General features: G+C 48.5%; 1 protein-coding gene and 1 long non-coding RNA gene across 2 annotated transcripts in view; one reads left to right on the top strand and one right to left on the bottom strand.

Moving 5' to 3' along the window:
- OAF (out at first homolog) overlaps nucleotides 1-11,640 on the top strand; it is a 29,111-nt gene extending 17,471 nt beyond the window's left edge. Inside the window, exons 2-4 of the mRNA XM_082201078.1 lie at nucleotides 4,997-5,131; nucleotides 6,597-6,777; nucleotides 9,851-11,640. Of these exons, the coding sequence (XP_082057204.1) occupies nucleotides 4,997-5,131; nucleotides 6,597-6,777; nucleotides 9,851-10,125 (591 nt within the window). The 3' untranslated portion in view covers nucleotides 10,126-11,640. The remainder of the gene's footprint in view (nucleotides 1-4,996; nucleotides 5,132-6,596; nucleotides 6,778-9,850) is intronic.
- Nucleotides 11,641-12,273: 633 nt separating this feature from the next.
- On the bottom strand, nucleotides 12,274-16,720 carry LOC309519886. Its single transcript, XR_014214051.1, has 2 exons — nucleotides 13,660-16,720; nucleotides 12,274-13,288 (listed from the first exon to the last, which is right to left on the bottom strand). It is a non-coding gene; the product is annotated as an uncharacterized lncRNA (long non-coding RNA).
- Nucleotides 16,721-18,397: the final 1,677 nt, after the last annotated feature.

Below are 18,397 nucleotides of genomic sequence, written 5' to 3'. Positions count from 1 at the left end.
TAGATGATAGATAGATAGATAGATGATAGATAGATAGATAGATAGATAGATAGATAGATAGATAGATAGAGATAGATAGATAGATAGATAGATAGATAGATAGATAGATAGATAGATAGATGATAGATAGATAGATAGATGATAGATAGACTTTATTCGCATTAGCCAACAGCCATGGCAACATAAAACAAGCAATATATACAAATAAAAAGACAGCAATGGGTAAAAAAGGCAATCAAATGACCAAGATTACCGTTCAGATAGTGGCCCTTAATCTCATTGCACCCTCGATAAACCTAGCAACCTTTGCTGTTGTCTGTCTACTCAGAAGTAAGTTGGGTGGTATTCAGTGGGGCTTACTCCCAGGAAAGTGGGGTTAGGATTGCAGCTTTGTAACTTGTCTGGGGACGTCAACACATCATATATTTAAAGCACCCTCCCCTCTAAAAAACAGAAAAAGAAAAAAGAATCCTGGGAACTGGGGGGGGGCGTTATCGTGGACTTGTAGGCAGGAGTTGATTTGCACAGTCTCCTGTTTAAATGCAATCAAAATAAAATTGGTTGCAGCAGAAGTTGGGGGAAGAAGTAGCCAGAAGCAAAGTCTGTGGCTGGAGCCCAGTGCTGCAAGGAGAAAGGAAGCCTCATACTAGTATGGGAATGTTTGGGCGTAAAGAGCAACACCAGCCCTGTCCCCCCTGAGTCTGGGCCAACTGAGCCATCAGAGCATGGTTTGTTTAGATAAAGATCTGGCTTTGGGGTTTAACACGCCAGCTTGGAATAATAAAAAGGAAGCTGTTCTGATTTAGCTGACGGGGCGTTTTGAGAGGGAGGTGAGAATAGGGGTGTCTGAGTTGCATGGAGGCCTCCTAGAGGAAGTGAGTACCCAGGGAGTCACGGGGAAGAGCATGCAGGAGATGAAAGCAGGAAGGGCAGTTGATTTCTGCAACTGACACCCTGAAATCAGCTCATCTGGGAGCAGGGTTTGTGTGCCCAAGTGCTTCTGTGCACCTGAAATCCCATCTCTTCCTGTTTGCCGTGCAATCGCTTCTTCCATGGAAGAGTTGAGTGACACTGCGGGGTGGGGTGGAAAAAGCTTTCCACAGATCAGGCGCAGTGACAAATCTGACACAGGGCCAGTTTGTTTGTTTTTGGCTTTCCTGCCTAGCCCTTCCACCAAAGAGCTGGTGGCAGTCTGCATGTTCACCTTTATCCACACAACACCCCTCTGAGGTGGGCCATTTGCTCTCTTTCGGCCTCACCTGTAATTGAACAGGGATCTGAATGCAAGCCCAGCTCTCCAACCAGAAGACAGGGAACCTGCAGCCCTTCAGAGGCTGCTGGGCTCACAACTCATGAGTCCCAGCCAGCAGAGCCAGTCACCAATGATATCAGGAGGGCCACAGGTTTGCCATCACCAGCCCACAGAGGCTGTCAGAGGCTCTCCAGCATTTCCAGCAAAGAAATGTCTTTTGCATTTGCAGTTATATTTCCTCCAAGGAGCTCAAGGTGGAGAACATGGTTCTCCCACTCCTTCTTTAATCCCCACAACAACCCTGTGAGGTAGGTCAGGCAGAGAGACTGTGCTTGGACCAAGGTCACCCAGTCAGCTTCATGGCTGAGTGGGGATTTGAACCCTGGCCTCACAGATCCTAGTCCCGTCGCTCTAACCACTATACCACACCGGCTTCCCAGCCCCACCTGGAGATTCCAGGGACTCAGGAAGAATCATAGCGCCATAGAGTTGGAAGGGACCCTGATGATCATCTCGTCCAACCCCCTGCAATGTAGGAATATGCAACTGCTCAATACGGGGATTGAACCTGCAACCTTGGCGAGACTGGCTTCTGGATTAGGCCATAAACCCATCTAATCCAGCAGCCCACTCTAACAGTGGCTAGGCAAATACCCCTTCTGGAGCAGGATTCATTAATGTGTTATGGGGAATGCATCAACATGCTACCCGATGTATAGTGGTACCTCGGGTTAAGTATTTAATTCGTTCTGGAGGTCCATTCTTAACCTGAAACTGTCCTTAACCTGAAGCACCACTTTAGCTAATGGGTCCTCCTGCTGCCGCACGATTTCTGTTCTCATCCTGAAGCAAAGTTCTTAACCTGAAGCACTATTTCTGGGTTAGCGGAGTCTGTAACCTGAAGTGTATGTAACCTGAGGTACCACTGTAGTAGAGAGGGGTTTAGTTTCTCCTCCTTCCCTGTGCGGGTCTCTTTTCCCTGGTTCTCCCCTTTTAACCCTTGTTAGCCGTCTCCTTTCTCCAAGCCCTCCTCTCCAGTTTAGTGAAGATGCCGTCTGCGACCCACTCCGAGAGGCCTCCCGACTGCCCTTCCTTTCCACACCAGGCACAGGGGAGAGAGAGCGCTCACAGCCTATAAATCACCCGGCACACAGAGAGAGTAGATAAATATTTAGACTGGCTCAGCGGCGCTGCTGGGTCACCCGCTAGCTGGCGCGATGGGAACGGGAGTTCGCAAGGGCTGGAGAATGATTGGGACTTGCGAGAGAGTGAAGTAACTGGCCGATGTGGGGCCCGGAGGGAGAACCACAGCTGAAAGCAAATAGGTTTGGGAGCCAAAGAGCCGGAATGTTGTCTGAGTGACTCCTCTCTTTCTGTCGCAAGGGGGGTTTCACATTAGGGAGTTTCAGAGGTCACCACCTCCACCAGGGAAAGGCTCGTGGACAGTCAGTCATGACCCCCTTCAGGTTACTCCATTTCATTCCCCCTTCTCCCCCCACTCCAAATATTCAGCCAGGATTCTGTGGCCACTGAGCATGCTCAGTCCTCTTTGGGCTGTGTTCCCCCATTTCTGCCCACCCCCCTCTGATACTTGTACTTCTGCAAAACCGTGAGCTTTTCAGGTGGATGGTCCTATTTCTGCTGCAAACGGAATGGTGCTCATGCTTGGACATTGGAAATAATGGGAATGAGTGGGTGTCTGTTGTTGTTTGAAAAGCTCTCTCAAAAGGAGAGTGTGGGGAGGAGCCCCTGGGAGTAGAATTGGCAACCTTGCATGTAGGATTGCCACATCTATCAAGCCAGCAGAGCTGCAGTTTGGAGCAGCTTTCTGGGCAGTTTAATATTATTTGGACTGCTCCAGCCCACCCAGCTTGGACATTGCACCCTCCCAAAAAGGAAGGCCCCCCCTAAACAGTGAACATAGGGAGCTACCTTACCTGTAGTTCAGCATTGCCTACACTGACCGGCAGCAGCTCTCTAGTGTTTCAAGCTGGAGCCTCTCCCGACCCTACTAGGATTGAACCTGGGACTTTCTGCATGCAAATCCCATCCTTTGCCACTGGGCTATAGCCCTTCTCTGCCGCTTGAGTGCAGCTTCGCCCTAGAATTCATGAGGACTAGAAACATGGAATGGGCTAGCTGCATCCTTCCCCCAAGAGAGCAGGGAAGGAGCCCAAAGAGAAGTACAAGCTTGCAAGAGAAGCTCTGTGTGTGTGTGCTTGGGATTGTCTCCTCTTCCCCATTCATCATCTTCTGTGTTTTAAATGCATCCAGCCAACACCCAACTCAATCCTGGGTCCAGCATGCAGCTGTGCTGTCAGCTGTCTGGTCGTTTCCTGCATTGTCTGGCCAGCCTGTCGTACGCCTGGGAGGGGAAGACGGCGAATCAGCCTTGGAATGTATGCAGGCAGACCCAGAGGTCATCCCAGGGAGAGAAGCTTAGCCAGAGTGAGCTCAGTTCCTGAGCTCTGGATCTTATAAAGGCAGGTGCCTGGAATGCCACACAGATGCAGGGGGGAGAGGAGCTAGGACAGGAGGCCTCACTGTGCTAATTTAGTCTTCCAGGATGAGACTTTGTGTAGATAAGGGACTTTTTCATCCCGAGGGCCACATTCCCTTCTGGGCAGCCTTCCAAGGGCCACATTCTGTGGTGGGCGGGGCCAGAGGCAGAAGTGGGCGGAGCAGCAGATGTAAAGTTGACCTTCCTACAGCAGGCTGGTTTCTACACACACACACACACACACACACACACACAGTGCAGCCAGGTGAAAACACTCAAAGGTATAAACAGATATACCATGAAGTAACATGAAAATAAGCACTGAGCTACCACTATATTCCACCATAGTTTCTGAAGCGGCCTACACTTCATGTGAAATCTCAGTGTGGGACTTAGCTGTTAGGGGACAGTTGTGGAAATGGAATAAAATGTCATGTGAAGTTCCTCTTTACTGCAGGTTTGATTATGTGTGTTACCCTAGTGCCACACATTTGATCGGAATTGCAGCCCCAGGTGGAAGGATTTGTTCTGCGATTTATTGGGGATGACATCAATGTCATTTCAATCACCTGGAAATTTTCCCCTCTGTCTCGTCTCTCCCTGCTCCCTCTATCATCTTCCTGTGGTGTGCTTCCGGTTTTGTGGTTCAGCAGCTGAGTGTCAGGCAGAAATTCAATAGTGTTTCCTATCTTCAACCTGGGGAAAGTCCTGGGATGGAAACTGACACAGGAGACACCAACATTCCCAGCATCTCTAGTTAGGGCTAGGAGAGAATCCTGTCTGAAATCATGGAGAGCTGCTGCTAGTCTGTGTAGACAATATTGAGCTAGATGGACCAATGATTTGACTTGTTGTAAGTCTGCTTCCTGTGTTCTCCTCTTTCTGTTTGCAGATTTGCTGCAGCTCAGACACCGTAAATTCCCCTAATGACAACCCATATTCCCTCCCTCTTGTCTTCTCTTGGCCGAGGTCCTAGGAGAAACCCTCCTGCAGGCCTATATTTGGAGCCCTCCCAGTGAACTGTATAGACCCAGTTAATGCCCTTGTTACCTTAAGCAATGCCAGTGTGGAGTCTGACTTCTGCAGGCAGAATTCAATAAACAACACACCCTGGGCTCTGTGTCCAGCAGCAATAAGGTATCTGCACCCTCAGTGAATGGAAGCTTAGACAGATGGTTTACACAACCATGTCAAACTGAAATCAGGAATGTATTTTAACTCTTCCCCCCCCCTTTTCTCTTTAGGAGGTGAAGATTTTCCGAGCCCTAATCCTTGGAGAACTGGAGAGAGGCCAGAGTCAATTCCAGGCACTCTGCTTTGTAACCAGGCTCCACCGCAATGAGATCATTCCCAGTGAGTCCATGGCCAAGCTAAGACAGGTGAGAAGATGGAGGGATGGTCATTGGTTCTTGCATTTAGGGTAAGGTGACCCTAAGGCACATTATTACTCTTTTTGATCTTTAAATTTACTGGTCTCCTTTCAGTGGAGCAGGGATCAATGTCCTAGGTGACTTTCAGAAAATAAGTATGACAACTAACCGAGATTTTCAAATGTTTGCATAAAAAGTGCAACTATTTACCATGTCCAGTGAATTAACTACGCACAACCCATCCTCAGATTCACAATCCCCCCCCCCATTGGATTAGAACAAATTCTGCTGCAGGCCAGTATTAGGAGTCCTACCTGGGCACTGTGTATAACCCTGTTAAATAATCCACTTAAGTCAGCACCTAGATGGAACCTGAACACAGGAGTTCATGGTTCATCGCAGCAGGCATTCACCTGCTTGCAAAAGGGGGCAGAGAGAGGATTTTCTTGGTGGATTTCTAGGCCACAAAGCTGCTGTTTCTATAGAAAAAGGCTCTGCTGTGGATCCCCATTAATCGCACTTTAGAGCCTAACAGACAAGTTGCATGCAATAGAAACCCAACAAGCTGCTTTTGTCAAGTGAAGGCAACTTTGCAAGGAATGGGATTAGGAGTGGAGAAGAAGAGTTTGGATTTGATATCCCACTTTATCACTACCCGAAGGAGTCTCAAAGTGGCTAACAATCTCCTTTCCCTTCCTCCCCCACAACAAACACTCTGTGAGGTGAGTGAGGCTGAGAGACTTCAAGAAGTGTGACTAGCCCAAGGTCACCCAGCAGCTGCATGTGGAGGAACAGGGACGTGAACCCGGTTCACCAGATTATGAGTCTACCACTCTTAACCACTACACCTCAGTTGCCCCGCTTGGAGACCCACAGAGGGAAAACCAGCTTTTGGGGGAGGATTTGAAGCAAAGAAATTGCAGGCAGAAAAAGGGGGGTTTATCCTCCCCCCTGCCACCTTTGCAAAGTTGTCTTCCCCCCACCCTGCCCCTTGTTGTGTGGTCCCAGTAAACAATAGTTTGGCTTGTTGTGTGGTGTGAACCAAGGCAAGATTACATCCTTCCACTAATTCAGCTATATCTTAACTGAATTTGAATTAACATCGCAAGTGTTTCTAGCAAACAGGAAAGCTTTTGAGTAATTTCCTTAATTTTAGCACTTACTATTTTGGTCAATTTAGTATATTTGTGTTAATGAAGAGGCAGTTAGATTTTTATTTAAAAATATGTCTCTCCCCCCCATCCCAGTTGATGAGGCATGGTTGCCTCATATTTCAGTGCTGCTTTTTTTAATGGTAAACTGCTGTGAGTTTTAGGGGAGCAGACAATGAACTATTTATGCCTGCATGCTTCTATTCATTTATGGTAGTTAAATACGCAGACCGACCCCCAGCGAAAAACAGCTGTTGGGTTTTAAAATGACACCGGTGATAGCAAAGCTAATGAGACTCCTCCACTGCTTTCTCCCTGCCCAGAAAAATCCACGGACTGTGCGGCAAGCCGAAGAGGTGCGTGCCCTTGAGCATCTCAGCATGGACGTGGCTGTCAACTTCAGCAAAGGGGCTCAGCTCAGCTCCCACATCCACAACGTCTGTGCGGAGGCCAAAGAGGCCATCTACACCCGGGAAGAGGATGTGAAGTTCTGGCTGGAGAAAGGTAGGTGGCGCTGTTCCCATTTGACATCTTCCTTCTGCAGCAGTGACAGTGGAGAATGGTAAGAATAGCTAATGGGTGGCCCTCTCCAGATGTTGCTGGACTCCAACTCCCATGAGCCCCAGCCAGTGTGGCCCGCTGATCATGGAAGAAGCATGGGGAACCTGGTTCAGGGAGTCTGATGCAGAAGGTAGCAAGCAAGAAAGGCACCTGGGGAGAATGGGTGGGTTTAGGGCAGGCATGGCCAAACTTGGCCTTCCAGCTGTTTTGGGACTACAATTCCCATCATCCCTGACCACTGGTCCTGTTAGCTAGGGATGATGGGAGTTGTAATAATAATAATAATAATAATAATAATAATAATAATTTATTATTTATACCCCGCCCATCTGGCTGGGCCTCCCCAGCCACTCTGGGCGGCTTACATAAAAACCAAAAATACAATAAAATATCACACGTTAAAAACTTCCCTGAACAGGGCTGCCTTAAGATGTCTCCTGAATGTCAGGTAGTTGTTTATCGCTTTGACATCTGCTGGAAGGGCGTTCCACAGGGCGAGTGCCACTACCGAGAAGGCCCTCTGCCTGGTTCCCTGTAGCTTTGCTTCTCGCAATGAGGGAACCGCCAGAAGGCCCTCGGCGCTGGACCTCAGCGTCCGGGCAGAATGATGGGGGTGGAGACGCTCCTTCAGGTATACTGGACCGAGGCCGTTTAGGGCTTTAAAGGTCAGCCCCAACACTTTGAATTGTGCTCGGAAATGTACTGGGAGCCAATGCAGGTCTTTCAAGACCAGTGTTATATGGTCTCGGCAGCCGCTCCCAGTCACCAGTCTAGCTGCCGCATTCTGGATTAGTTGTAGTTTCCGAGTCACCTTCAAAGGTAGCCCCACGTAGAGTGCATTGCAGTAGTCCAAGCGGGAGATAACCAGAGCAGGCACCACTCTGGCGAGACAGTCTGCAGGCAGGTAGGGTCTCAGCCTACATACCAGATGGAGCTGGTAAACAGCTGCCCTGGACACAGATTTGACCTGTGCCTCCATGGACAGCTGTGAGTCCAAAATGACTCCCAGGCTGCGCACCTGGTCCTTCAGGGGCACAGTTACCCCATTCAGGACCAGGGAATCCTCCACACCTGCCCGCCTCCTGTCCCCCAAAAACAGTACTTCTGTCTTGTCAGGATTCAACCTCAATCTGTTAGCCGCCACCCATCCTCCAACCGCCTCCACACACTCACACAGGACCTTCACCGCCTTCACTGGTTCTGATTTAAAAGAGAGGTAGTACCAAAACAACTGGAGGGCCAAGTTTGGCTATGCCTAGTTTAGGGCATGGGACACCTTTGGGTGCTGGAGGCTGGTAAAAACTGGAGGAGCTTTGGACCGCGTTCACACCATGCATTTAAAGTGCTATGATACCACCTGAAACATTTGCGGCTTCCCCCAAAGGATTCTGGGAGCTGTAGTTTGTTAAGAGTGCTAAAAGTTGTTAGGAGGCTCCTTATTCCACTCAGAGAGCCACAGTTCCCAGAGTGTTTGAACAATCAATCCCTCTTCCCAGGGAACTCTGGGAATGGTAGTTCTGTGAGGCGGACGGGGGGCCTCTTAACAATTCTCTATTTTTATATATATATAATTTTTTTAATTTTCTGCTTTACAATTTAAAATACTCCTTTCAGGTCCTTAAGATATAAATGACTTCCCTTTTTCTCTTTCCATGGTTCATTTTACATATCATAAATCCCTGCATATTTTACAAAAACTGTACCATTCAGTATTCCATTATTGTATCCCTCAAAACTTGTTTACACTGTTGAATTTATCTTGATGCTGCCAGCGTTTTCAGCTGCACACAATTATTTCCCATATATTCAATAAACATTTGCCAATCTTCTTTAAACATATGTTCTTCTTCTTCTCTTATTCCAGGGGTCAGCAAACTTTTTCAGCAGGGGGCCGGTCCACTGTCCCTCAGACCTTGTAGGGGAGGGGGCTGGACTATATTCTTGAGGGGTGGGGAAATGAATGAATTCCTATGCCCCACAAATAACCCAGAGATGCATTTTAAATAAAAGCATATATTCTACTCATGTAAAAACATGCTGATTCCCAGACCGTCTGCAGACTGGATTTAGAAGGAGATTGGGCCAAGTCTGGGCCCCGGGCCTTAGTTTGCCTACCCATGTTGTATTCTATATGTTAAGTCTGTGAGTTGTGCATATTCTGCCAACTTAAGTTGCCATTCTTCTTTAGTTGGGACCTCGCTCGTTTTGCATTTGGGGGCTAACAAATCACGGGCCGCATTAGTAGCATACATAAATAGCCTTTTTTTACACCTGGGGCCTCCTAACAATTCTCAGCCCCCTTAACAAACTACATCTCCTAGAATTATTTGGGGGGAGCCATGACTGAGCCAGAGGGACGCGGGTGGCGCTGTGGCGGTTCGAATTTCCGCAACGGGGTGAGCTCCTGTTGCTTGGTCCCTGCTCCTGCCCACCTAGCAGTTTGAAAGCACGTCAAAGTGCAAGTAGATAAATAGGTACCGCTACAGCGGGAAGGTAAACAGCATTTCCATGCGCTGCTCTGGTTCACCAGAAGTAGCTTAGTCATGCTGGCCACATGACCCGGAAGCTGTACGCCAGTTCCCTCAGCCACTAAAGCGAGATGAGCGCCGCAACCCCAGAGTTGGCCACGACTGGACCTTATGGTCAGGGGTCCCTTTACCTTTACCTATGACTGAGCCAGGGGCATTGCAGTGCTGTAAACAGCATAAGACAGCTTCCTAGGTTCCCATGCCAGGTCATTTCCAGATCCAGCACAACCGTTCTGGTTAAAGCCCTAAAGGAGTGGAGACCCAGGTACCTTGAGGACCAGCTCATCCCTTATGAACCCACCTGTGTGCTTAGGTCCTCGGTGGAGACCCAGCATTGGCTGAGATCTCTTAACATCTCTCAGCACCCTTAACAAACTGTGGTTCCCAGATTCTTTGGGGGAAGCCATGACTGTTCAAAGAGCTATCGCAGTGCTTGGATGCAGCCTTGGCACGGGAAGTGACTTTCTGTCTTTGTGGCTCTCTTGCAGGCGTGGACGGCTCCATGTTCGAGGTCCTGCCCCAGTCAGCTGACCTTCCCAACTTGCAGCGGTGCCGCCTGTGGTCAGATCGCTGGAGGCCCTGCATCTGCAGCTATGCGCTGAGCATTGAGTGGTACCCCTGCATGCTCAAGTACTGCAAGAGCCGCGATGCTGCTGGGAAGGTCTCCTCCTACAAGTGTGGCATCCGCAGCTGCCAGAAGGGCTACAGCTTCGACTACTACGTGCCGCAGAAGCAGCTGTGCCTTTGGGACGAGGAGACCTAGCAGGGCGCCCAGGCAGCCATTTTGTCCCATCAGTGCTTCCCTTCCACCTCCCTTCATGTGGTTCTGGGTTGCTCTGCCAAGATGGCTGCCTAGGAAAGGAGGAAGGTGTGGGGCCTAGAGGGGAGGTGGGGCACCTGTCAGGACTCCATTTTATGAAGCCTTCGTGTGGGTCTGTCCAACTCCTTTTCTACCCAGCTGCGAACTCCCTCGGACTTGGGGATATAGGCCACATTTGACTATGACCTTGCCTAAGAAGATGGTGAGCTGTTGGCACAAGGACGTGCTCTAGGGTAGAGCTGGCATTGTTGAAGCCTTGGGACCAGGCCTCTCATGCACCATTTGACCATTGGCCCTCTTGAATTCTTAAGGTCCTTGACAACCCAGACTGAAATGTGACCCACTACACTCTTTTTGTATCGTCAGGACAATTAAGGGAAAAGGACAGAGGCTCTTCCTTGACAATCTTCCAGAAGGAATATGAGAACAGATGAATAAGGAGGCTTCTCCAAGCACCACACTTTTATGGGTGTTTAATCTCCCCAGTGGTGGTCATGCGGGGCTTGAACCTGTGGCCTCCATATTGAAGCTCTTGAACTTGAAGAGCGCCCTGACACTTGCTACCTGGGTCAACCAGCAGAAGGAAACAAGCAGCCACAACAAGATGGCTGTTCTACATTGAACACTCAACGCTCATGAGACGAGGCATCAGAACTGGTGTCTAAGTGTGGTGTTCCTGCCCCCTGCTCCTTTTGCCTAATGATGGCAGGAAGATCACAGAATAGCAGAATTGACACCAACCTCAGAAACAATGCATCACATCCCCTAAACAGCAGACCCCTGCAGCAACCAATGCTTGTTATTGGTTTCAGCAGCATGGCTGTACCAGGCTATACCCAGCAGATGCCCCTTGATCAGCTGACTGGCAGAGGAGGAAGAGCATCACTGAGACCTGCCTCTTGATCCCAGTTGGCTGGTACATTGAAGAGACCTGTCTTTCTCCCAACTGCTCCTCCCAAGGAGGAGGAAACACCAACCAAGTTCCAGTTAGAGGTACTTACATTCCAACCTTGCTAGCATCTGTCTCCCAGTGGTTGGGGATCAGTGGGCAGCTAGGAACCAAAGCAGGAATGAGAAACCTATGGTCGTCTAGCAGGGGCAATAGTCTGCAATGGCTAACAAAATCTGCAGGACCACAAGCTCCCCATCCTTGCAGTATAGGAAAGTAACCCTGAAGATGTCCCAGATGCCTGCAACTCAAGGGTAGCCAGCATGGTTTGGACTCTTAACTCCCATCAGCTCCTGCAAGCATCACCAAAGGTCAGGGATCATAAGTGCTGTAGTGCAGCAGCTGCTGGACTACCATAGGTGTCGTCCCCCTACAACCTGAGCTAACAGATGCCAATGAGCATTTCATAGGCTTAAGCACTATGGTTCTGTTTTGAGATCATTTCTTGTTAACAGAAAGCAGTGTGCCTATGCATTTCTACATGATGCAATATCCCCAAAATGTGATAGGACGAAGATGGGTAACAGAAGAGCAGCTTACCAACTGGAACCTTACTGTGCAGGGCAGGGGGTGCCCACCAGTGTCCCTGCATTGGGGGGGGGTGGATTATATGTCCCTTGGGTCCCTTCCGACTCTATAGTCCTATGGACAAAATGCTCTTCATTAAGGTCATGCAGTTGGGGTTGATGGGATTTTGAGTCCAACAGCATCGGTGGAGGGACCACCTTGGCACACCTTGCTTATGAGGTCTGGGTAGCCCCTTGGTGAACCATCCTATCAATCAGTTGAGGAAAATTTGTGTACATTCCATTGAGATTTGCAGTAAAATGGCTATTGGTATACTAACCAACTATGGCAGGATGTAAAGCAGAGACCTGTTTGGTCAGGCCAGAGGTCCATCGCACCAGCATCCTTCATCCCATTAATAGCCCCATCCTCCATTACTTTGCCTTCTTCCCTTTTAAAGCCATCGCTGGCACCTTGTGGCAGGGAATTCCACAGGTTTGTGATCTGTTGGGCGAGCAATGGAGGAGAAACCCCACTTAACCATTGGTGAGGACCCCATAATTTGATTTGCAATGTACTGCCCTGTTTTCTTTATGGCAGGGCTCACATGCCGAATTCAAGAGACCCTCTTCCCCCCCCCCACCGCAGAGATGCAGTGAGGGGCAGCTTTGCCGGTTTGACTTCTGCCTGCCATGCAGCTGCTTGAAGGCACAGGGGTCCTATCCAGGCAGGGGGGAAGAGGAAGGGAGGTCATTTTGCAACCCTCCCTCCCCTCTTTTTCGTTGCCATCGCCTCCTCCATGCCTCCTTCCACCGCAATGTGCCTTTTTCTCTTCTCAACTCTGGACATTTCAGTCCACAGAAGTTCAAACCTTCAGTGTTTCATTTCAAAGTCATTGTTCTGTGTGTTCTTGAGCCTTTCTCACAGAATTATTTTTGTATGCATCTCTCCCGAGGAGAAGGGGGGATGATGGGGAAGGGGGGGTCAGAGTTGCTTTAAAAAAAAAGCCACATGAAGTGAAACAAATGTAAAACTTGAATGGAAAGTATTTTAAAGCAAAGTATTTATCATATGTAAGGTAAATAAACTGATTTCTTTTGTTTGATTAATGCACTTTCTCCAAGGAGTCTCTGTCTCTCTATGTGCCACTCACATACAGTAGCAATTTGTGCTAGAGACAAATCTAGCTGGTGCATTTTTTATTTTATTTTAGCATGGGAACAACTTGATTAGTCTGCAAAGAATGCCACAATTTTACATGTATAGTGGTACCTTGGGTTACAGACACTTCAGGTTACAGACTCCGCTAACCCAGAAATAGTACCTCGGGTTAAGAACTTTGCTTCAGGATGAGAACAGAAATCATGCTCCGGTGGTGCAGCAGCAGCAGGAGGCCCCATTAGCTAAAGTGGTACCTCAGGTTAAGAACAGTTTCAGGTTAAGAACAGACCTCCGAAATGAATTAAGTACATAACCAGAGGTACCACTGTATGTCCGTACCATATTTCAGATGTGATTCTGCCATATTTTTTGCCAGCAAAAACATTTTGTTCCCCCTCCCTACCATCCCCACACTTTGTGGCTAACATCAGGTTTGTTCTGCAAAACTCAAAAGCTAGCTCCGCTGCTTTGTGTGATTTTTAGTTGCCCCTAATAAATGTGTTAAGGGACGCGGGTGGCGCTGTGGGCTAAAGCCTCAGCGCCTAGGGCTTGCCGATCGAAAGGTCGGCGGTTCGAATCCCCGCGGCGGGGTGCGCTCCCGCTGCTCGGTCCCAGCGCCTGCCAACCTAGCAGTTCGAAAGCACCTCCGGGGGCAAGTAGATAAATAGGTACCGCTTACCAGCGGGAAGGTAAACGGCGTTCCGTGTGCGGCTCTGGCTCGCCAGAGCAGCGTTGTCACGCTGGCCACGTGACCCGGAAGTGTCTCCGGACAGCGCTGGCCCCCGGCCTCTAGATGTGAGATGGGCGCACAAACCCCACAGTCTGTCAAGACTGGCCCGTTCGGGCAGGGGTACCTTTACCTAATAAATGTGTTATATTATTGCCCCTATTTGGAGTTTTGCTAATGGATTCAGCATTGCTGGTTGCCTTCTGGGTGACATATTCAGTAACTCCACTAAGGGGCACTGCACAACCTTGAGATTAAGAGTTTCATGCTGTGTGCCCACTGAGCTATCCCAACTCCTGGGATATGGTGGGACTCCAACTCCCATCAGCTCCAACCTGCAAGGCTAATGGTTAAAGGCCGATGGGAATTGTAGTCCTGCTCTAGTGAGAAAGAGAGTAAATTGCTAAAATGATTTTAAGAAGAAAAGAAAAAAAGCAGAAACCATGTTAGATGCCGATGCTGGCTCCTGTGTCTGGAGACGTTGGAAGAAAACAACACTGGAGAAACAGCAGTAAATGCCATGCATTGTTCCAAAGTGGTCCACACGGGAGCGCTGTGTCCTTGTCTTTCCTCATTCCAGCAAGCAGCGAAAGGGAAAGGGTACTAGACAGCTACAGCATTGGGAGAAAGCAGATAATAAGCCTTCATTAGACTACTGACATTGCACAGTTCTTTCACTGCGTTTCAAACCGTGTTTGCACATTGTCGTACACGGCAGGGTTTGATGAGTGTCTAAGATGCCTGCTGTACATCCACACCAGTGGGCAGAGTCTGGATGTCTTCACTCGAGCACTTCTCAATTCAGATTGAATGCTGTTTGGGGGAGAAAAGCACCCAAACACAATTTTTCAGAAGAAAATACAGGATAGGTGTGGATTGTGGCTAATGTTGTGTGTGCACAGCTCCCCAAACCAGTGGATGGAGCATACTGGATGCAGAGTAAATGGGAATACAGGCACAGCCTAAGACTGTTCACACCCTCTCCCATTGGTTGTTAGGAACTGGTACTGCCCTGGAGAGCTGGGCAGTAGAAACTTGGCAGATTTAAAGCACTAATCTCAATGGGGGCTGGAGGCACAGACTAGAGGAGAATAGGAGTTTTTAGAAGACATGGGTGCCACAATCTTTAGCTGTTAGAGGTGGTTCACATGATAATTGCACTGACATGTTCACTGAATGAACATCACTGCAACATCCAGTGATGTGTTGCATGGGGGAACAGGCAATGGCCCAGCCGAAATTGTCTGTGTCCGCTATCATTTTGAACATGGCACTTTTCTAAAGGGTCACGTACAATCATGCCAATTGTAGAGTTGGAAGGGCCCCCCCAAGGCTCATCTAGTCCCATCCCCTGTGATGCAGGAAGCACAGCTAAAGCATCCGTACAGCAGACCATCCAACCTCTATTCGGAAACCTCCAGTGAAAGAGAGTCCATCACGTTCCGAGATGGTCCATTCCACCAACAGCTCTTATCAGCAGAAAATTATTCCCAGTGTTTAGTAAGGATCTTCTTTCTTGTCATTTGAATCCATTGGTTTGTGTGAAACTGCTGACTACAGCCTTCTCCAGAAATTATGCTCAATCAGGGGTGTGGAGTGGTTTTCCAGTCTGAGGGCCAGTGCGGTGTAGTGGTTAAGAGTGGTAGACTCGTAATCTGGCGAACCGGGTTCGCTTCCCCGCTCCTCCACATGCAGCTGCTGGGTGACCTTGGGCCAGTCACACTTCTCTGGAGTCTCTCAGCCCCACTCACCTCACAGAGTGTTTGCTGTGGGGAAGGAAGGGAAAAGAGAATGTTAGCCGCTTTAAGACTCCTTAGGGTAGTGATAAAGCAGGATATCCAATCCAAACTCCTCCTCCTCCTCCTCCTCCTCCTCCTCCTCCTCTTCTTCTTCTTCTTCTTCTTCTTCTTCTGGGCAACATGAGAGTGGCAGGCAGCACACAAGTCAAAAGTGGCCAAAGCAGCAGATAATGCATTTTAACTTTGATCGGTAGGCTGGTTGCTACACACACAACCAGCTCTCTCTGGCCAGGAGAGAGGAGGTGTGGCTTGGGGAAAGTCTTGAGGGCCAATATCTGGACCTCAGCCCTGAATTCCCCCATCCCTGCTGACGAGCCTGCCCCCTGCTTCACACGCATGAAGAGTGGAGATCTGCAACAGGGAAGCATTCACAAGTGATCTTGTACATGTGAAATCTTCCATGAGACTGGGAACAGCAGAAGCATGGAGCCTTTGCATGTAAGGCTCTGCATAAGAAAGCTTCCATGGTTGCAGATGTTTGCACAGAAGGTCTGGTGCCAGACGCCACTCCCTGATCTCTCGCTGATTGAACTCGTGGGCGTAATTTCTAAAGAGGGCTTATCACGTATCGGAATCAAGGGAAAAGAAATCGAATGCCAGGACTTTCCATCGATGAGCCAGCTCTAATTTCCCCTGGATCAGGACCAAGGCTTCTCAGTGGACTCCCTTCCTCCTTTCAGCTTCAAGCTGTCAGTGTCTCCATGCAGAAAACCATTCCAGAGTTGTGCACTTGGGGACCACAGCAGCTCAGTGGGATGCCTTGTTCTCCTTTGCAGATTGAACAGCCAGAGAGGTCTCTGGTATTATACCTGTCCTCTCACTCTTCCCACCACCTTTACTGGCTTATGATTCATTTCCAGGTCCAATTCAAAATGCAAAAATGACCGGCTTCCCTCCACATGAATGCTGCTAGCATCCTGCCCTCCTCTTCTGAGACATTGCTCCATCTGTCTCCGCATCATTGGGGCGTGTTTGGTTGGGATCTGGAGCAGGGCCTTTTTTGGTTGTGGCACCCCAATTATTAAACCCTCCCTAGAGAGTTTTGGTTGGCTCCTCCTCTTTGGAGTTTAAGGAGAGTGGCAAAGACTTTCAAAATCCCATTGCCTGTTTGATCTATCTCAAAACTGTAGGGGAGTGTTGTCATCTTTTCACCTTCCAAAATGGCATTGTAGGCTTTTAAAAGCGGCTCACTCTTGTTGTGCTCCTGTACAGAGAAATGAAGGAGCCAGCTGCAATTTAGCTCTGGACACTAGATGCACCTGTGAACAGTGCATGTGTGAACCTTGTGTGCAGAGATATCAAGAAACCAGGGGCGATGCACCTCTGGGAACCAGGTGCAACCCTGTGTATGATGTGTGATATTACCCACTAGATTTCTGCTTTGAATATTAGGGCAGAAAACAGGGGAGGGGAGGGTGAGAAGTCTGAGTTCTTGTGTTGCTTGCTTTGTTCTTTTGCAAAAGCGGGGGGGGGGTGTTGATCTCTCTCTCTCTCTCTCTCTCTCTCTCTCTCTCTCTCTCTCTCCTGAATTTTCCACACTCCTATAATGGACTTTTGGAAGGCATGTCATCATATGTGAGCAGAGCAGCATTTTGTTTTCTTTCCCACTTCTTCTCTGCAGATTTCTTTTTTTTTGGGGGGGCAGCATTGTAGCTGCCAGGCTGAGAGTTCTTCTCCCTTACCTAAACTCTAGAGCAGGGATGGGGGGAGTTGTCTCAGCTCAGATTTCAGAAAGGAAGGTTCACTGTTGATTTGCATAAAGTTTATGCAGATTGACAGCTTTGCATAATTTGCATAAAGCTTGCCTTACTCTTTCGTAATCAGGCTGGCCAGCTTCCCCACCCTGCCAGGCTCACCTGTCTCCCTTAATCCTCCCGGCTGCTGGTGGGAGTTGAACATCTGAGGTGGGACGCAGGTGTAGAAATTCAGTTCAGTTTGCATTTTACTGTGAAAATTCCCTAATTTTCACTTTCCCAAAACAATAGGAGGACCAAAGCACAGTTCTCCTTCCAAACTCGCACTGCTTTGAACTTTGGGGTGTTCTTCAGCAAATATGTGCTAGGGGAAAGCAAGCATAAATATGCATTTATTAGTGAAAACAACATTAAAAAATGAATGGCTGGGGCAACCCAGTCATATGGGTGGGGTACACATAATAAATTATTATTATTATAACTTGCAAGAATGTGCATATCAGGAAAAATTGCATGCAGAAATTTGAGTACAGTATTAGGAGAGACAAATAGCTAAATGCTGCTGAATATTTTCAATGACCCTTTTAAAGAAGCAAAATGATGTGGAAATGTCCATTCCTAGCCATAGGTAATGTCCTCCTTGTCCAGATAGTTAAGTTTAACTGCCTTTTTGGTGTTGTGCTGGGTCTGAGTCCCATCTACAGCGGAGCCAATCCAAGGATCTCACTAGACCATCCAGTTGGCTGCATTCTGCATTGCCGGAAAAGGAAAAGGAAATCCATCACCGGTAAAAAGGGCAAAAGAAGGCACAGAGCTGCATAAAATTAGCATGTGCTAATGTAGAGCTGCATACTTAGACATCATTGCTATAATTTCAATAGAAATATAATCTGTCTTGCCATTGTTGGGAAGTCTGTGGCCAAGGGACCTGTGGACACATTCAGTCTGCTTCTAACTGTGGATTGGCAACCCCAAAGCTCCTCCTGCTCTCCCTTCTGAGCATTTATTCTTCACACCGAAGGGTTTAAAGGGCTTAAGGTGGGCATAGCTCAGTGGGAGAGCTTCTGATCTGCATGCAGAAGGTCCAAGGTTCAATCCCTGACATCTTCAGGTAGGTCTGGAAGAGGACACCTTCTGAAATCTTGGAGAGACACTGCGCATCAGTGTAAAAGGTAAAGGTAAAGGACCCCTGGACAGTTAAGTCCAGTCAAAGGTGACTATGGGGTTGCAGCGCTCATCTCGTTTACAGGCCAAGGGAGCCAGCATTTGTCCACAGACAGTTTTTCAGGTCATGTGGGCAGCATGACTAAACCGCTACTGGTGCACAGAGGACTGTGATGAGTGCCAGAGCTCACAAAAACACAGTTTACCTTCCCAC

Source organism: Podarcis vaucheri (assembly GCF_965113315.1).
Source record: "Podarcis vaucheri genome assembly, chromosome: 15".
Lineage (NCBI taxonomy): Eukaryota > Metazoa > Chordata > Lepidosauria > Squamata > Lacertidae > Podarcis > Podarcis vaucheri.
The sequence above is the reverse complement of the archived record's forward strand: the minus strand, read 5'-3'. Positions and strand labels throughout refer to the sequence as shown.